The sequence below is a fragment of the Solea senegalensis genome, linkage group LG3 (assembly GCF_019176455.1).
Source record: "Solea senegalensis isolate Sse05_10M linkage group LG3, IFAPA_SoseM_1, whole genome shotgun sequence".
NCBI lineage: Eukaryota > Metazoa > Chordata > Actinopteri > Pleuronectiformes > Soleidae > Solea > Solea senegalensis.
The window spans coordinates 29,091,967-29,114,737 of record NC_058023.1 but is presented as its reverse complement, the minus strand read 5'-3'; the positions used below and the strand labels follow the sequence as shown (position 1 = coordinate 29,114,737).

General features: G+C 41.5%; 1 protein-coding gene and 1 non-coding gene across 13 annotated transcripts in view; one reads left to right on the top strand and one right to left on the bottom strand.

Annotated features, from left to right (window-relative positions):
• Positions 1-22,771, top strand: part of LOC122766663 (ELKS/Rab6-interacting/CAST family member 1-like) — a 100,273-nt gene that overhangs the window by 32,905 nt on the left and 44,597 nt on the right. For 4 of the 12 annotated variants that reach the window (XR_006360099.1, XR_006360098.1, XM_044021714.1 and 1 more), the window contains 6 exons: positions 1,729-1,869; positions 3,780-3,973; positions 8,380-8,391; positions 15,840-15,975; positions 17,621-17,752; positions 22,185-22,345. Coding sequence is in view for 8 of the 12 variants with exons in the window: in XM_044021714.1 (XP_043877649.1) it covers positions 1,729-1,869; positions 3,780-3,973; positions 8,380-8,391; positions 15,840-15,975; positions 17,621-17,752; positions 22,185-22,345 (776 nt within the window). In the remaining 4 variants the exon portion in view is untranslated. Of the gene's footprint in view, positions 1-1,728; positions 1,870-3,779; positions 3,974-8,379; positions 8,392-15,839; positions 15,976-17,620; positions 17,753-21,326; positions 21,381-22,184; positions 22,346-22,771 lie in introns of all 12 variants that reach the window. The other 8 variants (XR_006360097.1, XM_044021712.1, XM_044021708.1 and 5 more) reach the window with 3 other exon arrangements.
• On the bottom strand, positions 10,727-10,835 carry trnal-caa. Its single transcript has 2 exons — positions 10,798-10,835; positions 10,727-10,772 (listed from the first exon to the last, which is right to left on the bottom strand). It is a non-coding gene; the product is annotated as a tRNA-Leu (tRNA).

Genomic DNA, 22,771 nt, shown 5'->3' with positions numbered 1-22,771 from the left:
TCTAAAACCCACATGATTCATCACAAACCGCACTGCTAAAGCAGAGATGCCGAGACGGGGGAATGACAAAGCCTTTTTGAGAGGCTGTCCTCTCCCATTTTTCTCCACGCTGTTGACCATGTTACAAAAAAAAAAAATAATTAAGGAAAAATGTGTTTTGTTTAATGTGATTCATGTAAAATATGTACAACAGCAATCTTTAGCATTAAGAAATTGTTACTGCAATCACAGTCACAAAACATGGAAATAATAAGAAATACCCAGAGTTACACTGTTCTCATGCACAAACATATACACATTCATACAGAGATGTCACACCATCTTTATATTTTCATAAATATTGACCTGTGACAGTTCAATATTGTTCACAGGAGTGTGGAAATCAAAGTTATACATGGCAACAAATGAGTTTGTTAGGTAAATTTGGCTGAAGTTCCCTTGGGTTTTATTTAAGCGAGGTACTAAGGCTGTTTGGATCTGGTATTGTTCAATATTTCTGACTCTAGCAGTGAGATCCTGTGTGCTATGAGCTGCGTTATTGGGTGGGTGGTGATGGGTGGAGCAACAGACCAAAACCATAAACCTCTGCCCCCAAATAAACACATTTCCTCAATCTCTGATGAGACATCATGCTCATTTTATGTCTTACATCTTTAAATCACAGGAAAAAGCAGGCGTTCGCCTGGTGTTTAGAGGTTCAGTAGTCTAGTTTTTTCACAAAAGATAATTTCATTCATACATACATACACCAAGCTAGCTATAGCCTTTTATTTTCAGTGCTAATGCTAAGTTGAGCTAATCACCTGCTGGACTCTAGCTTCTTAAAAAGCCTCAGGGAAAAATCCCTTTTTGCCTTTTTTTGTGATTGCTCAGCAAGTGTTCATGTTTTTTTTTTTTTGGTCATAAAACCCGTTCCTCCCCAGTGTTATAAATTCAGAAAAAAAGCCTAAGGAGAAGAAAAAGAAAAAAAACATTCCTCTCTGCACTGCTAAACACAGATGTGCGGTCTGTCTGACAACAACAATATATATGCCTACCTAAATATAATCGCCGTTAGCAGCAAGGTCTCTCTGACCAAAGCCCAGTCAAACATGATGATCCATAGTCCGGAGTTGGTATTGTCAGTCAAGGGTAAAATTACATGTCTGAGTGTCTGCCGGTTTCTCTTTCACTGCCCCTACCAAAAGAGGAAAAGACCAGAAAAGAAAGGCAGTGAGAGACTGCAGGGATGGAGGAATGAAGCTGAACAAGTGAGGAAAAGAGACAGGTCATGGGAAAAACTTCAGGGGAACCAGTGACAGAATTGGTATCCCAGCTGTTCTATTCCAGTTTATTACAACTAGAATTGAATTATTAATGCTGCCATTCATGTGATAACTGTCAATTATACTGTACTGCAATGCAAAAGCTATCCTAACTGAGTAAGGCAGATATGTTGCAGCCTCAGTGATGATTTCAGGACAGTTTCCTGGTTCAACTATGACGGTAAAACCTGCAAATTAACCTTTATAACAACACTCCTCGTGTACTTGTACCTTCTGGTGGTTGTCACGTAATAGAGCGGTGAAGAATAATTCTGGTGGTTAATACAAGGTTGTCTTAAAGCAGAGGAAACTAAGACCAGCGTAATAATAATAAACTACAGTTATCCTTGAACAAGGGGCTACTGACAACACTGGTTGTGGTATTCACTTCCTTCACTTGTGTTTTCATTTCTCCCCCCCTAAGACAACGGTGTTGGACCTGAAGGAGAAGGCGTCATCGCTGGCTTCTTCCACTCTGAAGAAGGACAACAGGCTGAAGACTCTGGAGATCAGTCTGGAGCAGAAGAGGGAGGAGTGTGTCAAACTGGAGAACCAGGTTAAAAAGGTAAGAATGAGAGGAGGTTATTAAAGCATCAAAACAAGATGCTTTCACATAATTAGAACCTGTCTTTGACTGAGCATTTAACTCCGTATACCCCTCGCTGTTTTTAATTCACTCCTAAAATCTCTTAAAGAAGGCTTTTTAGTGATTATACTACACCTGCTACCTAATGCTTTAACTTTCTTGTTCCATCTGTATTTTTCTTCATTTTTATTGCTTCTTTCTGTTCCCTCTGTTTTGAATTTTTGGTTTTAAATATTGCACGGCACCTCTAACCATATTTTGAAAGGTGCTATGTAAATAAAGCTTATTGTCAATATTAATACGATCAATGTAGGGCCTGATAGGTGCAGACAAGATTGAGTTGAACATCACTCATCATTATGTGACTCTGTGGAGGAAATAAAACACTGTACAGACAGTGCAGACAATACTGTACAGGTAAAAAGCACAACTGAAGAGAAGAAGGGAGTTTTAAACTTAATAACATCTCACGCTCTTGTTCTGTGTGTGTGGGTGTGTGTGTGTGTGTGCATATCACATATTCTCCCCCACACAGCAGCCCCTGAAATGGTGTGTGTGACGGCTCGCTGACAGCCGTACAGTCATTTTCACGGAGCGGAGAAGACAGCAGCTCCACCACACCCTCAAATTTGTATGTCGGGGGTGTGTGTGTGTGTGTGTGTGTGTGTGTGTGTGTGTGTGTGTGTGTGTGAGAGAGAGATGGAGAAAGAGTGAGAATGTGTATGAAGGTGTCAGCGAGTCTCTGCTATTTTTCTTATTTTATCTTAGTTTATTTCTCAGTCTCTTTCTGTTACCATAGATGGGGAAGACTAAATAAATTGTGTCTGTGTGTGCAAGCTGATTGACATTGTGTCTACGACATTGTATGTGTGTGTGTGTTGTTTCTTTTTATTTTATTATTTTTTTTATTTGCCTTTCTTTCCTCCACTGTTCTCCTCCACCCAGATCTCTTTTCAGTCAGACACCCAAACATTTCCTCTCCACAGAAGAACCTGTAAAAACTGTTGTGCACTTCCAAAACTAATAGGGTTTATACATTGTGAGACCAAGAGATGTGCACACGCACACACACAAATTCAATCTGTCCCAAGAGCAACATCTGCTTCTGGGAAACACATACAGCTGTTCTAACCTTTAAGCTGCTTTTAACTTGTTTTTTTTTCCTTCTTTTGTTTGATTTTATTTCTTTCTTTTTCTCATTTTCTGCCTCTACTGCAAAGCCGCGGTGAGCAGAAGAGAACGACGCCAACCTTCCGCTTTTTCTTTACTTACCCTCTTAACATTAATTTTATAAGTCATGTGCTTACATATTAACACACCTTATACAGTGCATATTTTTAACTCAACTCTCATACGGTGACTTACAGTGATAATAAAGCTGTTTACATTCCTATTAGCCGATTACTGATTATTTTAAAAGTGATAAAACTGTGATTATTATGTGATTGTTAGCATATCAGCAATCTCTCTTCATTAAAATGAATACATGTGCGTTTAAACAGCATCAAAGGAGCCCTATTTCTTTATATAATACATGAAAAACCTGTCTTCATCAGCAAGCCTTAATATTGTCACCATCATTTTCTTTTGATATTAATCACAACTAATGAGGCCACATTATGTTTCAGCATTGCTTTTTAAAAACACATTATTGTACATAATCTGCCTGAACAGCTGAATCTAGTTAATCAAAAGTAAATGTTTTGTGTATAAATGTTTACAAATCTAGTGTCTGGCCCCTAAATGACTGTTCTGTGCAGAAGTCACGTGTCACTTTCATCTAATCCTGTTGTCATTGGCACGTTATTTTCAGAGTGAACATAGTGTTGGTCTCCTCAGTTCAGACGCAGATGCTTGATTTATTTTCAACTGTTCCGTTTCTCTTACAGGCCCACAGTGCTGCAGCGGACTCGAGGGCTGACGCTGAACTCTCCGAACGCATCTCCTGCCTGGAGCATGAAGTGACCCAGCACAAAGAGGATGCTGGGAAGGCCCAGACCGAGGTGGAACGGCTGCTGGAGATCCTGAGGGAGATGGAGAACGAAAAGAATGACAAGGAGAAAAAGATCCACGAACTGGAGAGGTGAGAGTGGAGGAGGGGTGGAGAATCACTGTATCTGCAACTGTGTCCTCCCTTTATTAACCGTATAATCGATAGAAAACAACCAGGACTGTCTTTACTTATTGAAATGTTAAGTAACACAACAATAGCCTGCACTCTGCTGATCATTTTCCATTCAGTTGCAGACGGAGTCTTCCTAAATAACTAATCCTTTAGTTTTCCCTTTTCCTCTCCCTTCTCTCTCCCCATTTTCTCCTTTAATTTCTATTCCTTCCATTATCTCCTTTGTTTTTTCATTTTACCTTATTCATGCGTGTATGCACATGATACTGCGTTAACCCCTGTGTGCGTGCGTGCGTGCGTGTGTCCATCACACCTCAGAAATCCCTCTGCTTCTCATCTGTGGCGTTCTCAGCAGTCGCAAAATCCGACCCCCTCCCCCGCTGCGTCTCAGCAGCCTATGGGGGGGCTGATGTGGGACTACCTGGGCACGTGAGTGGCTGGCAGCCCTGTCAGTCATCTTGACAAATGCACGACAAAAAAACAAAACACTCACTTTGCTTGTGAGAGGGACGGGATGTGAAAGCATCGTGAGAGCGATTACTCCCATGTGGAAAAGTCTCTCTAATGTGATATTTCAGACGTGAATTATGGAGGACTGTTTGATTCAAAGTAGCTCAAGCATCACAGAGGACCACAAGCCAGTGGGAACTTGGTGTACAGTACATGAGGATTGTTCAGATTGTTCCTTTATTCAGATTAAAATATCATCTGGTGTTCGATGATAAATATAGTCCCATTCACAGGATGATTACTGTAATCATACCTTAGATCTTTAATAATGACAGAATCATCAGCTGTATTGTGATACGTTGGTTTTTATCTTCTTTACAGCTGTTACAGTATAGTTTAAAAATGTGTTATTTTCAAACATTTTGAAAAAAAAAAAGCACTGTCCTCCATTCAAGTCTGAATGTTACACTTGTCTTTGTTATAAAATCAAACAGAATATCTTAATTTTGAATACGGGAAGAGGGGAAATGAGTAAACTAGTAACCTCCACCGGTACAATAATATAGAAACAAAAAAGAAAACAATAATTCAACAATAACATGAAGAGATTTCTCGTTTTTTACCAGCCTTTTCCACATGGGACAACACTCAGTATGTTCACTAATAATCGCCAATCAAAGAGTTGCAGCATTGGATCAGTATTTATTCATTCAGCTACTCTGGGATGGCTCATGTTGACAGAAAACTAAGTAAAAGAAATCCCGTAAAGTTCAGCAATCAGCGCTCCAGTTGAAGTCATTCTCCTCTGAGCCATGAGCAGGAGTTGCCGGTCGTCCGTTATACTGCGCGCGTATGACAAGCCAAACTGAAAGGTTCGTCAAATGAGGGCAAGGTTTGGCAGCCGAGTCTTTGCTGTAAAGCCTGAAAAGACGCTGAGCCTCTGTTCCTGTCAATGATGCAACTCTTTCATTCAGTGGCTCTGTTTTTTCACGCTTCACTTTTGTTTTTACTTTCAGAAGAGGGTGCTTGACTTTTGAACAGTTTAACACACTCTTTTTATGTCAATAGGAGTTCACTGGACAGTTCACTATAATTTCTTTTTTATTTATTTTATATTAACACAAATATTAAGTATTTCTTTCTGTCCGCTTTTCTATTTGTCTGTGTAATTTTGGATCTACCTGTCTTTTCATTTGTATGTTTGCCAATGTACTCTATATCTACCTCATTAGGTAGCATTCATCTTTAGTCTTTTCTTTCTGCTTTCTATCTTATTATCTCTCCGCTTGCATGTCTGCCTGTGTCTAACTGTCTCCTTTCAAAGCTGTTTCATTCTTCCTGTCTGTTGGGTCTGTCGCCGTATGAAGATGAGTTAAAAAAACCAGTAAAACTCCCTTCTTTTTAGGGGCCAAGGGTTTAAGAATAACATTCATAAACAAACTGAAGTGTACAGAGAAGCTAAAGTGGGTGTGTTTTGATTTAAGTAGTCAGAGTATATCTGCTGTCTGTCCCGTCCATCTTTCTGTCTGACTCTTTAATCTCCCGCTCTAAAGCCCTGTCACCTTCCTCTCAGCTTCTGTCTGCCTGTGTGTTCATTAAAGACTAATGGTTGTTAATGATTTTTTTTCGGGGGGGGATTCAGTATTTTCTCTCAGAGTCTCAGTCTGCACAGTTGAAATAGAATAAACTATAAATAATTCAGCTGTTGCTGAATTATATGTGTGTGTGTTTAGTCTAACAGTAGTCACAGATGCAGATTGTAATGATGTAGGATTTTGGTACATCATATGTATCTGGTTGATGAATTAGTGAGGAAACACTTAAACAAGCTTTGTGTGTTTAAGATTGTAATATATTCATTAACCAGGCTTTTTTGTTGACCCACAAGCATTGACCCTGTAACATTACGTGTACCGGGCTACAGGGCTACATAACCCTGCTGTAAATTATTATACTTAGCCTCAAGCTAACAGGTAGACCAGAGGAGAATGCATTCACCTTCCACCAACTCTTAGCTTGGCACTAAGGCTAATCTCCCTGGGTTACGAGTGAGCAGTGGGAACATTACTCATGAAAAGATCAGATGTGGGTTAAATAAGAGTAAAAAAAAAAAAAGTCTTCCTCTCTAGTGTAAAACCAGCTGTAATGGTACCAGGTTATTTATTTCAGTAACTAGGATAGTAATTGGAACAGACTGAGTGACTTCACACTGAGGGGAAATGGAGCTGAAAATCTGCCCTGATGGCCAAAATAAAGGATTTGGATGGAAGAGTGGAAAAGAGAGAGCTGGAAAGAAAGAGAAAAAGTGAAAGGAAGGTGGTGGCAGAGAGAGAAAAACAGCAAGATGGAACTGAAATAATGGGTGGAGACATATAAAAGAACAGGCACCATAGTGGGAATAGGGAAACCAAATGAGAGCGAGGGATAAAAGTGGTTGAAAATAATAGAAAGAGGAAGTTGGTTTGGAGATATGAAGAATATAAACCAGAGTAATGGCAAATTAGAGAAGTTTATTGCGTGTTATATTGTTCTGTAATGGACAATTTGTCTCTGGCACACTCTCGTTTGTGTGTGCGTTCCCAGGCACAAGTTCACCCTAGAGTTTGGGCTTTGCCAGTTACAGGAAGAGTGATTGTGTGGAACTAAATTTTTCCTCAAATTTCACACGCTAATTGTATTGGTGTCTTTTAATAGAGACTTTCCACAAGCGCCGCACCGTTCGAGTGGCCCCAACAAGGAGCTTAAGAGGTCGTCTGCAATATCTAAACCATTGGAGGAGAGACGTTTCACAGTGAGCGCGGTCTCAGCTTCTGCTTTGATTGGCTAATTGCTCACTTTCAATGGTTTGTTATTGCAGTTTCGTGTGTGTGTACTGAAATGCTTACAGAGGTCGTGCTTGTAGAGGTCATGTAAGGTAAGGAGGCAGGGGCTGTCGCTTTTTCTGAAAATCACGTTCAGAGAAACATTACACGCTGTTCCTTCAAAAGTACTTGAATATTTCTGAATATTTACTATTAGTCACAAGAGGTTGATCCCTTGTTCATATGTGATGCCACTTTTGCCACGTTACTCGGGAGGAGCTAACGGCAAAGTTAACAGTGTATGTGTTCCTCACTTTGTCGTCTGTGGTGTAGAACCAGAACGATTCCCACACGCCACTTTTCAGATGCTTTGGTGTCGTGATTGTTCACTCAGGAGCACGGTTTAGTTTCTTTGTGTCCAAACTTGAGGTTACTGTAAGAACTTAAACCCAACATTAGGTCATGGCTGTTATTTTTCTAATGTATTTCAAAGTGGTTTTACATAGCGGTTCGTAGCCAAGTGGAAAGAGACCTTGGCTTGAGACTGAAGGGTTGCTGGTTCAAGTCCCCCGGGGCTTTTGATGTAAGAAAGTCTCTGCCAAATCAAATGTGCGCATCATCCACTGTGGCGACCCTTAGGGAGGGAGCAGCCAAAAGACAAAATAAATTCACAGTGGTTTGTAGCTGTGCTCACAGTTCTCTGCTAGAACCTAAGGCCTGATTTGAGATTGAACTCCCTCTCACCCCCAAAGTTTGACCAGACATCTGAATCTTGGATAAAAAGTGACAGCCCTATGAGGAGGCAGTTGATAACCTTGATTACTCTACTAAATCCCTGCATTTGAGCGACAGTATGTGTATGTGGTCGTGGACCTGCCTGTCCAGCTGTTTGCTTGGTCATGCCTGTCCTCCTGTTTGTCTGCATTTTCTCTGTATTCCTCTCTGTCACCTCCTCTGTCTCTCATCTCTCTCCTCTTTGAAGAGTGATCAAGCCGGCTAACCTAACGCTCAACTCCCGTCTCCCCCCACCCCCTCCCCTCCCACCTTTCCTGCTCCTTGTCTGTCTCTCCCTCTCCTTCTTTTATCTTTACAATGCAACACTGCTCTACCCAGTCTTGCCTCAAGGTTAGTACTGCATGCCTATTTTTCTTCCCCCATCACTGTCTCCTGAGTTGCCACACTTCTTGTCCTTGCATTGAGACACTCTCTCATCTCCTTCACTCTGTCATGAGCTCTTTTAATCATTCCCATCAAATGTGTCTGTTCTTTGAAGGAGACACCTTGACGTTCCCTCTTCTCCCTCTGTCTCTCTGACACCTCGCTGCCTATTTGAAGAGGAGACACGATTGTCTTCCTCTTTCACCCTCCATTATGACACACCGCCCGTCTCATCACCTCAGCAGCATTTGAACTTTATTAATCATTTTGAAATTTAAGGCTACTACAGCAAACACGCAGCAACGTGTTGTAATTAATAACTTTGACAACCATGAACTTTTCGCTCTTCTTACTCAAAGTCTCTGTTGAGAAATCTCTCCAGATTTTATGACGCAGTTAAGATGACCTGGGATTCTGCTCAAGTTGTGGGTAGCTTTATTTTTCGTCCCCTTAACTCGGATTTCATTATATTCTCTGGTCTGCGTCCCTGTATTTGGATTTAATAATGTCTTGACCTCAGCAATTTGCCTGTTAACCTATTGTGTGTGAGGTCCTAAATAAACAGTTTAAGGCAACAAGCTTATTTATTTTATTACCAGGAATCAGAGGGAAAATATTGGAACGACTGTCGTGTCCGGGAAATAGATATGTTACTGTTGGTAAGGAGGGGTTAGCTGAGTTAAGACAGGAAGAATAATGCTCTGTCCAAAAGTGTTTAAGTCTCATTAGCAGCACATTTACTGCAAAGCTCAGTATTCAACACCTACTTTATATAATCCCATTGTCTTCATCCCTAGGAAATATAATGGCTTCTTATTTTGTTTGAAAACTGCAGGAACTGCAGTTTTTATTCTGGATGGGGGAGAGGAAAAAAAACCCCAAGACCTTTACAAATGATGACGCGGTTATTCACATTCTCTTCTTGATTGGCTCTTGTTTAGTCATGACTCAGCTGTCCACTGTGAATGAAAAGCCCCATTTAAATACTTACCTTCAGTTTCACCTCAATGTCACTTTAGAAAAAATGCTGATTGAAACTAAGCTGAGCTTCTTAAAATGAAACCTTCCGCCCAACAATCCCTCACCTCTCTCCATCTTCAGCTACTATCTCTCCGTCTCTCCTCTCTGACTGACTGCAGACAAGTGAATGTTTCGCGCGGATAACACCAGAAGTAAAGAAACTTGTGTTAACTGCGTTAAATTATTTAATCGCAAGGATAAAGGCGTTAACTTTGACAGCCCTAGTTTTTAGGCGTATTAACACGGACATGGATTACTTCTAAAACAGTTTAAATGCTAATCTGGACATCTACTAAATGGAAATGTAGTCGTATGGGTGTAGCTTATGTTAACTGCCACTTGGATATATTTTATTGTAATGAGCAGAATGTCAGATTATTATTTTTTCTCTATGGCAACATGTATCTGGGTCCAAATCCCAGGCTTGAAAGTCTGTCATCCTTTTTAGAAATATGACGTTGAGTAGCTCCATGATGAGAGTTCAGCGTGCACAAACCCAATCGTCTGAATTTGGACGTTTTCGAACAGACGTATCAAAGTCGTATTGAAAATTCTCTGACCTACACTTTGTGATCAACCACATAATAACCACTTCTTCCTGCTGTTTCCTGAATTAATCTGGTGGTCTGGAGTGTGTTTGTGTGTGCTCGGCCCGGCTCTGCTCTGCTGTAACACTTCTCCCAGTGCCAGCTCTTTCTTTGCCCGCTCTTCTCCTTCTCTTTTCTTTTCAACTTCTCGAGCCGCTGTCTTGTCAGCGTTTTCATTGCTGTTGTTCTGGTGTTCTGTGATCCAACTCTGGAGGGGGAGAGAAGTGAAAGAAAAAGTTAGCATTGCTATGCTGTCTGGTACATGACGAAAAAGCGTATCTTTCTTCTTCTGTCCCCTGTTTGTGTTTTTGTTCTTTTTTTTCTTCTTCTGGTTGTTTTGATCTCAGGCTAAGGAACTCCTCTTCTACTGTTAAGTGTCTGACATCAAGGTTTCGCGAGCTTTAAAGGGAATTGCATCGTTTCTTTTTGTGTGTGTGGTCCCTTTGAGGTCCCGCTCCAGCTCTGGAGCACTGAGGTTGTGCTTGGCTTTGTCAGCTAATGTGTGACAACAAGCAGACACACACAAAAACACATGCCACCACCAAACATGCACATAGTTTTTGCTGTCTTCCACACACACACACACACACACAGAAAAGGAATGAATACTGAAAATGATTACATTTAAGAACCTTAGGTAAGGCTAAACAATGGTTTATTAGTACTACAGCAGGGAAACTGCAAAAACAAGCATGTGTCAGGAGTGGGATTTGAACCCACGCCTCCATTTGGAGACCAGAAGTCCCTTTAGCCAGGAAGGTGTGACCTTGAGTCTGGCGCCTTAGACCGCTCGGCCATCCTGACAGCTGACTGTGAATGAGTCCACACAAGGACAGAGCGACTACAGTTAAACTATTAATATTTTTGCTTTGTTGCATCACCTCCCGATTACTTGGGATGTTACACAACGCTGATTTAAAAACAAATAAACCTAGGCAATCTGATGAAAAAAATAATTATTCTCAACAACTACACAAACACACCTGAGTAAAAAGTACTCCAAATGTTTAAAATTGGATTGAATTTGCGATATTTGGAAATTCGTCAAAGTTCACATGGCTCGTTTTTATGAACAACAATAAAAGAAAAACGGTCTAATTATGTGAAATCAGCACAATTATTGCTACTTTATATCACTACTAAAAATGTGATAAAAAATGACTCAACACATGAGAAGACACAAAAATACACTTTTTAAAGCCTGAATATGTGACCTATAAACACACGCCTCCAGGATGTCCATATAAGGATTTGTGTATTATTCCCATGGCAATTCACCATGGGTGCACCTGTGGCACAGAGGGTTAAATAGAAAACCTTGTAATTTTTGCCATGAACTGAGTTGATAAGAAGATGAAATGCCCATAAAATATTGTTTTTTTTTTGTTTTTTTGTTTTTTTCTAACCAAAGAAGGACTGAGTGATTGGATTTGAATGTGTCCTCATTTACATGTGAAGTGCATTCACATCTCTATTGAAAGTTGTCCACACGAGATTAGATCTGCCCCGGCTCCCGTCAGTGCCAGGTATGAACTGGGCTCTATGAGGAGATTAAACAAAGACACGGCCAACATCAACCCCCAGCTCTTTCTCACATGCTTGCACTATTACTCTTATCCAAACACTGTGAGTGTTAATGTACGGTTTGTTCTTAAGTGTGGATATATCTCCTACATTTCAGGGGTTTTTACACACACACACACACACAAGCCTCAGCTCCTTATTTACCCAACAAATTTACTGCCTTGCTAAAGGAATTTCCTACAGCCTTTCTGCAATTCATAAATAATTGTTATCTTTGCTTTCTTCGTGTCCTCCCTGTACCATAAGGTTTTATTCCACATCGGCAACGTGAAAGTATAGTAAAACTACAGTTTTTTAATCTTTTTTTTTTTATATGTTTTATAGTTTTTTATAGGCTCACTAAACCAAACCAATATTTCCTGTTTCCTTTTCAAAGGAAATACAGAATTCAGACTAGTTAAATGAAAATCCTTGATGTTAATGTTGGGTGAACTGAGTGCAGTAAACATACATGAGCCCCCCGAGCATTTCTGATCAAATATTTATACAGGTCTCCAAATGTAATATTAATATTACCTTAATGTGGTTCCCCTGGATATCAGCAGCATGCTAATGAGGGAACTTAAAACTTTTTTCTTTTTTTTTTTGGAGAGCTTGATGTTTACTGAAGATTGTGTGTGTGTGTATGTGTATTTATTTATTTTTTCTTTTACTGCTAGTTGAAAACTTTTCCTTTAAAGCTTTAATTTTTAATGAAGACCGCTGCTCTGTGTTTGTGTAGATGATATGATCGCGTGTTTACCGTTGCTACGTCGGGGATATTACTGTGGTTTTTGCACAATTGAGGAACTTAAAAAGTGGCGTCAACCATCGTGTTTGTGTGTGTTTACAGCTTATCATGCCCCACTGCTTACACATGTGTTTTGAGTGTGTCGATGGGATGCGTGTTGTTATTTTAGGAACAGTTGCGTGCACAAATTTGTGTGTGGTCCAACTCGGACATTTGATCCGTGCAGGTTGTGTTTGGATTTGTTTATACCGTGTGCCAGGGAGTGCGTGATTGTGTATGTGTGTTTGTGCGCAGACGTGGTTTCGCTGCACATGTTGTGTTTACAGTGTTGTGGCTAAAGTGAACTTGTTGTGATTTCGGGGGTTAGAAGGAGGGAATATTTGACATGTTGAAAGTACTTCACTGAGCAGAGCCAACGAGTTCAAATCAAAACTTCAGTTTCATTTAAACTGTGTTTATTTGAGACAGAGAAAGGCGGAAGGAAAGGTTTGAGCTGATGTTTGCTGGTACACTTCAGTAGATATTTTCATCCCTAATGCGTATTATATAGTACAATTGGAATGGTTAAGATGAGTTAATCAATATTTTACACCTCTTTCGATGGTGTGACTTGTAAATGTTTGCAGATGATGAAACATTATGGTTGAAAAAGTTGTTTACAGAGAACAAGAAGAGTCTGAGGGAAGGTAACGCACAGGACAAGAGTGACTAAAGAGGGAGAGGCAGGAATAAGGCAGAGGGAAAAAGTAGTAAATGGTTCATGGTCTGATGAGAATATTTCATCTGAAGAGTAAAGGGTAATGTTGCATTTGGAGAGAGTGTGGGTTCAGGGAGCGCTGGAAGGAAAAAGAGAGCGGTGAGGAGAAGTGCATTTGTCCTCTTGAGATTGACGTGGTGTAAATAAATAGTTGCTTTCAAGCAAGGGATTATGCTGCAGTGTCCAAATAAATGGCAAACAGGGTGGAGGGGAAAGAGCCGGGCTTGGTTTGGAAGGCTGATGTGAGGGAAGATGAAGAGGAAGTCGCTGCGGTCGGAGGCAAATGCGTGATAGTTACCCATTCATATTACACACGCGGTGAGTGATACGGGCAAGCAAGTGAAGTTAGAGAAAAACAAGTGTTAAGTATCAGCAAAAGGGAAAGAGAGAAAGAGAGAGTAAGTGGGACTTGAGTGTTGACTCAATTGGAAATATTGCAAACCAGAAGTCCATTTCACATGCATATGCACTCACATACGTGGAGTCTATGTTGCGTGAAGCGGGGGAAACCTCAGAGAGCTAACCAGATGGTTGGAGCTTCCTGGAAATCCTCCAGTAGGAACATTCCTGCCTGTTTATGACCTGTTGCACATGCACACAGGGCGTATTTCACAAAATTGATCCCAAATATTCAAATAACTTTTATCGCGCATGCAGGGCGGACCCGACGGGACACAAAAATCACCCATAATGACTCTAACAATGCACCACATATGTTAATCTTTAAAGAAAAGCCACACATACACTAGTTATTATGTTGTGAGGTTTGCACAGCCAGGTGCTGCAGAGCAGTTTTTGGCCCCGTCGTCACTTACAGGATCAGTTTTTCATCCAGGTTACTAAATTTCTCTGGACGGTTTGCAGTCGGGGGCCCCCCCCTGGACCTTTTAGCAAACACATAGAGGATTTTATGTCTCCGTCCTCTGCCAATATAATTTCTCAACCTTTTTGGCACCGGTGCTGACATAAAATAAATTTGATGGATTAACACCAGTGTTTCAGGTAGTTTAAGGCTCACATACACACGAACGTGGCACCGTTAAATATTTACACTCTACAACAGGTATTTTACTTCAGGTGTAATGAAAAGTAAGTGAAATGTGACGGTTCTTTATGGCGAGGAAGAAAATCTCACTTGCTTTTTGAGGATTTCTCATCATTGGAGACCTTTTGCTGGCAACTAGACTATAGATAATCTATGAGTAAAAGTAATGATAACAATGACACACACATGCATAAACATTTGCACAGTGCAGGCAGACATACAAAAAACCCAAACACACAAAAGAGTGAAAAAGAATGCCTTTGATTGAGTTTGATCAGTTTCTGATGTGTCGGCCCGTTCGTTTATTTTCGTCTCGCAAGTGTCTTTGTTGGAAAAGTGCCGCTGTGTGAACATGTGGGTCTGTGTGCTTACACATCCATCCCCGGTGTTTGACTTCTCCCTTTGTTTGTGTCATGATCCAGCAGACTTTGTGAAACCTGTCTGGGATGATCTAAGTCCGTCCATTTGTGTGCGTGCGTGTGTGTGTGTGTGAGAAAGGTATGAAAGATCCTGATTAAATCAAGCTGGTGTGATAGCTGATACTGTAGGTCGGTGACAGAGCCACAATGGCTTCCAGACATCTTAAACAGGGATTAAGCCCTTTCTCCATCCTCCAACTCCGCTGCTCACATGAAGAATCTCTTTCTCTCGCCCCCTCCTTCCCATTTTATTCCCTAAATGATGATTTAAACCCGGCTTCCCGACACCCTGTAATCCCTCTCTGAAATGAGCCGCATGCTTCCCACTGTGGAGAAATCTCCAGTGTCATCCCGTCATTGATCTTTACATTACGTTGGGCCTACAGTGTTATTTGTGCTCTGCGTTGAGCATAATCTCTGTGTCTCGTGTCAACGCAACGGGACAAACGGGCATTCAGAGTCCAGAATTTGTTCTGAATGTGATGGTTTGTCTCGCTATATCAAATGTCAGCTGTATGTAGAGGCGGCCGGCACGCGTTGTAATAAATACATACCCATGTTGACAGCATTGCTGATGTTGTTGCTGCTGCTGCTGCTGCTGCTGCTACTCGCACTGTCCTCTTTTGTTCAAGTGTATTTTCTGGATTTCCCCCAACATTTTTGTCTTTTATAGGATTGAATTGACACAAACACACAAACAAGAAAACTCAAAATAAATGTCCCAGGCACATTATATACACAGCCATTATCTCCTTTTTTAGGATTTACTTGGGGGTAAATTGTTTATTTTTTGTGTCCTTGCATTTAAATTAGTTGAGGAATCTGAATCTTAAAGGATCAGCGGGTGCATTGCAGGAATGTTAAATGGCAGAAAGAGAGACAGTCTGAGTGTTTAATCACTTTTGGGTGGTTTTCGTAGCCTTAGAAAAGGCTTTTATGTGTACTTTAGGCTATGGTCTTGCTTTACCCGAGCAGAACAAACAGCCAGAGCGTGTATTTCCTATTTTGAAGCGTGAAGAATGACATCCTCTCTGGTCTGCATGGGCCACAGTAGTTCTCTGATGCACTTGGGATGCAACTCTGTTTGTTGCAATCTGCAGTCTCACCATTAGACGTCATTGAAATCGATTATTGCATGTATTTCCACCCACTTGGTCATGTCAAATGATTATTTGTGCTGATATTAACTGCATTTGCGTACAGTCAATTTGTATTCGGGCTGCGTTTTTAACAGTGAATTTGTGTGTGTGTGTGTGTGTGTGTGCGGATGCAGGCAGATGAAGGACCAGTCGAAGAAGGTGGCCAACCTGAAACACAAGGAGCAGCTGGAGAAGAGCAAGAACGCTCAGATGATGGAGGAGGCCAAGAAGAGAGAGGATAACCTGAACGAGAGCTCCCAGCAGATTAAGGTACGGATAGAGGAGGAGGAGGAGGAGGAGGAGGGAGGGAGGGCTGAAGTTAGAGAGTGAGGAAAAGTGAAAAGTGAAAAGTTTCTCTCCACCTTCTCTATGTCCTACCTTAAGTATTGTCTGCTATCACAACAATGCTTCATCGTAATGTGACAGTTATGACAGGGAGCAGCCTGAGGCAATGTCAAACACTCTCAGCTCATGCTGGAGGAGTGTTAGCGCGGGTAACCGAGGAGGATGACTGACACGGCGGGCAGATGGAAGACGGAGAGGGAAATGGTGGGTGAGGTGGACCGGGAGAAAAGGTTGATAAAGCGAGAGGAGAAGTGATTAGGGGGAGAGAAGAAGACACCCGCAAAACAATGAAGTGAATGCTGTGGGTTTTAAATGTTTCCTGTGGTGTAAGAGCAGCTCTTAATTGTCTGCTGCGGTGTCAAGGAGCCACAAGATGAATAGTCATGTGTGGGGTGATGATTGTGACTCTGGTTTTCTTCGTATTTCCTCAGATTGTAGGTTTTCTTTCATTTTTCAATCGTTTCCTTTAATTTCACCCTAAATTTCATCTCAAATCGCCCTCACTTCCTCTTTCCCCCCCTTTCCCCTCACGCATCCTCCTCTTCCCACTCCTTCTTCTCTTCCAGTAATCGTTAACCTCACTGGCCTCTCTGATTAGAGGCAGATGAGAACACTCTCTCTGCGTTTGCTCCCTGTAGTGACGGTTGATCATTGGTTTAAGGAGTTTTGGAAGTTGTCATTTGTGCATATGGTGTGGTGAGGAGATGAGCTGTTAGCTATGTGAGTCACTCAGACTTATGAGACCGCAGTGGTCGCAACCATAACTAGTGTGTGTTTAACCACCAATGAGGACTCGGGATGGAATGCGAGTGTAATTTAGACCATAAATTTAATTCAAAACAATAAGAATACTTGATCCAATTTAAGTCAGTCTGCGTCGTCGTCGCATAGTTAGACACCAAGTCATGTGGGACCTGGAGAAGAATTCAGCACACGTGTGCTGCTGGAGGTTTGGTTACAGACACTGTAATGTCTCACCTCCTTTTCATCAGTTATTCCTTCACTTCTAATTGACTTGGCAAGAGGGAACATGTTGTCAGTGGTTGGAAGTTACATTTTACTCCAAAAAATGTGTGATCCCCAAGTTCTTTAAGAAAGATGGAAGTCACACCCTGAGAACAACCACCTGGAATGAGGGAGGTCTACATGGGACTTAAAAAGATTTGCTTTATTTGAGCAAAACCTGGAACTTCTAGAAAAATCTAGGTTAAATTAAAGAGTTTTTGTATTTACAGCTCCATGTAGCATTGCTGTCATCTCACTGCAAGGCTTTTCTTGATCTTATTATTGTTCAATATAATACTGATTATTGCGTAACATGACGTAGAACATGATGAATTTCTGAATTTTTGGTTGTATCATGAAATGAATGTGGAATATGTAGAATTTATGACTTCTAAGTGAAATTGAAAACCTATAAAAAAACATTATTATCAATAAGAATTTGCAGATGTTTCTCCTCAGATGAGATGTCGTAAACTCTGATCATATTCCTCCAAAACTAACGAAATGCTCATCGCTAATACTTTGTATTTCTAGAGACATTTTCTCTCTTTCTCTCTCTCTGTAGGATTCTCTCCGTCTGAAGGAGGAGCGCATCGAAGAGCTGGAGGAGGCGCTGAGGGAGAGCGTTCAGATCACAACAGAGCGAGAGCTGGTGCTGGCCCAAGAGGAGCATGCTCGCACACAGTCTGAGAGACAGGTACTTCCTCCTAACTTAACTAAGAAACACACAAACACGAGTATTGTCTCTGATTTCTACCCCTCAACCAATAATCATGTAAAGCAAACCTTTCCTGTAAACTCAACCCTCACTGATTGTTATTTTATTCACATTGACACAAACGGCCTCACTTCTAAGGCCTCTCTCCTCCGTTCTCCCGTCTTTGTGGGACATTCGGACCGACACACAAGGAAACGCACACAGACAAACGTCTTTAGGGCAAATTAAAAACTCTTTTTGACATAGTCAAACATCGCCGTGGCCAAGTGTGGCTTACGGCAGTGGCAGCACACATGCCCCATGCCAGCTGAGCTCATTCAGGTGTGGCTCTTTATGTGTGTTTGCCCAGTCACTCCTCATTTGGAGGAGAGGTAAACACATCCCTATTTAAAGAACAGCTTGTGTTTTGTCCTCCTCAGCCGCCAACACACAAAAACAGGTTTACTTTAAACCGAGCGCGAGTTGACCGCTCCAATTTGTAATCTGTTACATCTATATTGAGACAGTAGGAAAGCTCCTAGCAGTGTCAGGGGAGGCTCAGAAGGGAAAGGTTTAGTGGATTCAACCACAGACCAGTGTATGTGTGTGTTGTTCCCCTGGGTACCAATGACTTAACGAGGCCATAGAGATGGGAAACGCTCCTCGGAGCCAGGATGGGTTTTGACAAGTGGGAAAAAACAGCGTGGGCTGTGGGGATGAAAACTGTCCTGTGAAAACATGGCTCGCTGTAGCTCTTGGCACCACGGCTGGACTCCATTGTTATTACTGCCTCTAAATGTTGGCCGTCCTCTCTGGCCTCTGCTCGCCAGACTACTTCTGGACAGACACCTAAAGACAGAGGCATGCAAGCAGATGTTTTATTTTGAGGTATTTTGCTGACACCTCCATTCGTGGTACTTGTTAATGAGCAAGAACGGCAGAACCGAGGCAGATACAGCGGAGGAATGATGGAAAAGACGCACGGACAGACCTGTGGTGCATCATATGCAGACATGGTTAAAGTGACGAACACCTCAGGTTTTCTTTTTCTTTTAATTTAATGATGCAACCAAAATAAATCGTGCTTTGAGTTAGAATATTATAATAAATGCAGCTTTATTGGAGTCATCGGGGGGAAGAGAATACATGACTTCAGTACTGGTTTTGGTGATTTTTGTTGTTGATTTGTTTGCTGCTTCCTTCATCTGAAAACGGGCTCCGTCTATTAACACTGCAGCGTTAAACCTGATTGAGGGAGCGTTTGGGTGTATACAGCAGCAGTGCAGGGCCGGGCGACAGCAAACTCCTGAATCACTGGGATTTTTGAACAGTAGAATTCACTTCTGGAATATTTTGCCGGCACTTCTTCATGTTTTCAGTCGTACTGCAACCTGTTTACAGTCGTCCCGCTTTATTTGCACAATGCTGTTGTTGCCTCTGTCTGAGCTGATGTAAAACTTCCTGTGTGCAGCATGGGAACGTCGCCACACAACACAAGATCTATACTGAAATGAACAGAGCGTGTCATGTGTCGCTAATAATCTATACCACAAGTTTACAAAAATGTACAAAACTCTGAAAGTTCACAACAATGAAAATGAGAAGGAAAACCTGAGAAAGTCACATCCAACATGTTCATCCTCTTGTTTTAATTTGTTTAGACTAATTTGTGCCAAGCTATCACATTCAATTTAGCGGGCAACTTATTGAAAAACTTAAAAATGATAGAAGTGGCATCTTTAATTAGGCCGAATCGAGGTCATTTAGTCCAGGACCGGGTGCTGGAGAGCGTCCTTGCACTCAAATGCTTGAGTGAAGGAGCAGAAATGTCAGTGTGTGGTGGATGAGTGGAGAGGGCAGCCAAACACTCGGCGCAGTCGTCACCCAACATCAACAACGCTAACTCAGCCTTTCAGTACACGCACACACACACATATATATGTACACACACATATGTATGCTCTCACAGACAGGACAGTAATACACAGGACAGTGTTACACATGCATATATTGCTCCAGACGCACAAACATGGCGGAAAAGAAGTGCTAACTGCTAGTTAAACAGCGCGTCGACGACACACACACAACACAGCATTCAGCAGGAGCCAGGTGGACACGCTCCTCTAACGGGAAACGTGTCTTTATATACACAGGTAAATTGTAAATAAATATTTTGGCGTCCTTGTTTTACAACCACATCATTGCAATTAAAGTTTCACATAATGATTCGTAAAATGACGACAGAGGCAGAGGCGGTTTTCTCTCTTAATGAGAACGATCTGTTTAAAAGGCACACACTGTTAATAAGCACAAGTCTTGGCTGCGTTGAATTAGCGAGCGTCGCCTTGTTTTTGTTACCTCTGCAGGACCCTTTCCTGGTATTAATACTGACCTTGAGAAGACCAGGAGTGCTCATGGGGACCAAAGCCTGGTCCAGAGCCTATTTTCTGAGGAAGTGGTCACGGCTGGTTGGTTGTAAGATGTATTAGGCATTAACTGGTTATAGATGGGTAGGGTTAGGTTGTCAAATAGAATGAAGGTCTGAAGAATAGCTGCACAAACCTCCGTGTGTGCGTGTGTGTGTGTACAGGACTCTCTCACAGATTGGGTTTGACTGGCAAAACCATTGACCACATGAAATCATATTCAACCTTTTCTGTGAGACATGAGTCACAAGTGTGTATGATCGCTGAAGCAAGGTGTGTGTGTGTGTGTGTGTGTGTGTGTGAGACAGTGACGTGAGTCATCAGTGACACACTCCATCAGTGTCTGTAGAGACCAAACCAAAGACAGACTTCTCTTCTGTACGTTTGTGCAGACAATTAGGATTTTTTGAACTCGCTGCACTTTCTTCTTTTCTTTGGAATAAAATAAAGTTGAAACGACTCTAATACACACACACACACACACACACATACACGGCCATTAAACTGAAAGGGTTGCAGTCCTCCTGACCTCCTCTTGTCCTCCAGCTCCTTCATTTCCGGCCTTGTCACTCCTCACCCCTTCATTGTTCGATCTCTACATCTCTAATGTCAGCCAAAAACTCTCCTGCTCCTCGTTTTCTCTTTCCTTCAGGTCACATCTGTCCTCTCATTTTATTCCTAACCTCTCTCTCGCTCTCGTGTCTGAATCAGATTCTTAACACTGCCTGTGTTTATGACTGTATTACTGACTTGCACTGTCTGCACTTTCATCTGATTTTCTCTCTTTCATGTTCTTAGCATTTGCTTCCTCTTGTGCTGCACTGTTTATTTTTCACTCGAGCATACTTTACAGTTCTTCTCTTTCTCCTCTGCTCTTCTTTGCTTTTCTGTCTTGTACATGCATTGCTTTGCCTGTTATCTCTTTCTAATCACATTTATCTATCGCCTCATCCTCTTTTCCTCTTTCCTTATACTGTTCTCCCTCCCTTTTCCGTCCCTATGTCCACTTTTGGTCTCTCCTTTCCTTGTCTGCTTTTCTTTATTTCTCTTCCTGTTTACTTCCGTTTCATATTTCCCCCGTCACCACCTCGTTCCTTCACTGCATTTTTTGTCCTATCTTTCTCTGTCTCTGCTTTTTTTGTACGCAGCTCTCTCATATTCCAATGCATGAGTTCACCACAGCCAGCTTTAGGTGGTCAAAGGTAACAAAACGTAAACAGCATTTTATGTCCATTGCTTTTTTGTCTGTGTTTCTGTAAACGAAGAACCCCCACAGTTATTCTTCTACACTGGATAAGAACTTAATTTCAGTCAGTCATGCTGATGTTATCACAAACCACGGTACTAACAGCTGGTTAAATACATGAAATGAAGAAAATATTTCATATTTGCTATTGATGACACCAGAGAAATAATAACCAGAGACTCTACAAACATGTTGTACCCGGCAATACAGATCCAGCAGATTACCAGCCAAAACAAAAAAAAGCCAATAATTTAACCCATTTTAATGCTTAGCTCACAAGTCTTTCCATCTCGAGATTCTTCCTAGAATGAAATAGTGAATATTTATGAAAAAAGATGAAAGACACATTCAACTTTTATTGGAGCCATTAAACTAAAATAAAGTATCCCCTTCTTTGCTCTGGGTTTTCAGTTTTAATCCTTTTGTCTTGATGTTTTTGCTCTTCTGTTTTTCCCCCTTGAACAGTTCAGAAGGGAAGGTAGAAGGTAGAATGCCTTATACTTTCAGACCTCACAGACATTAGCATTCTCATATCAACCCAGAGAGAGACCGACACAGATGAAGTACTGTAAGAGAGAGCGAGAGAGAAGAAGAGTGTTACATTGAAGAATTTCGTGTAAAAACAAATCACAGTGGCGAACAAACATTACATTGATGTGTGGGGAAAAACTAGCATTTTAAAGCAAAAGAGTGAAACACAAACACAGAGGGTTTGTTAAAATGATGTCCTACATTGTGTGTGTGTGTGTGTGTGTGTCAGGTGGAGGACCTGCTGGTTGCCATGGATAGAGTGAAACAGGAACTGGAGGTGATGAAAGCCAAGCTGTCGTCGACTCAACTCTCACTGGCTGAAAAGGAAGGTCACCTGACCGCCCTGCGGGCTGAGAGGCGGAAGCACCTGGAGGAGCTGCTGGAGATGAAGTAAGAACACAGTCACTCATAAAGTAACTTAATACTAACCTGTGTGGTTTTTTTCATATTTTTTAAATGTGGAAAATGTATTTCCTGTATATTCGCTTCCTATATTCCCAAATTTCCTTATTTAATACAAAATGAAATGACTATGTTTGATTTAATCCAGATTCTCTCACTACCTTTAAAAACCTGCAACACTTTCTCTCAAATTAGCAACGCTTATGATATCTGCCATCGCGTCCCTTGTGACTTCAGCGTTCCCAGAAGGTGTTAAGTTGTCACGATGAACTTCACCCGACACCTCGTCAACGCGGCCTTTTCCTCTGCTTCCTCTACACTCTCTCCTGTCTTCTTTTATCTCCTCTCTCTCCTTCTCTTCACTCTTTTAAAGCCATAGACGCATAAGCGGCCCCGCTAATGTGATTGATTTCA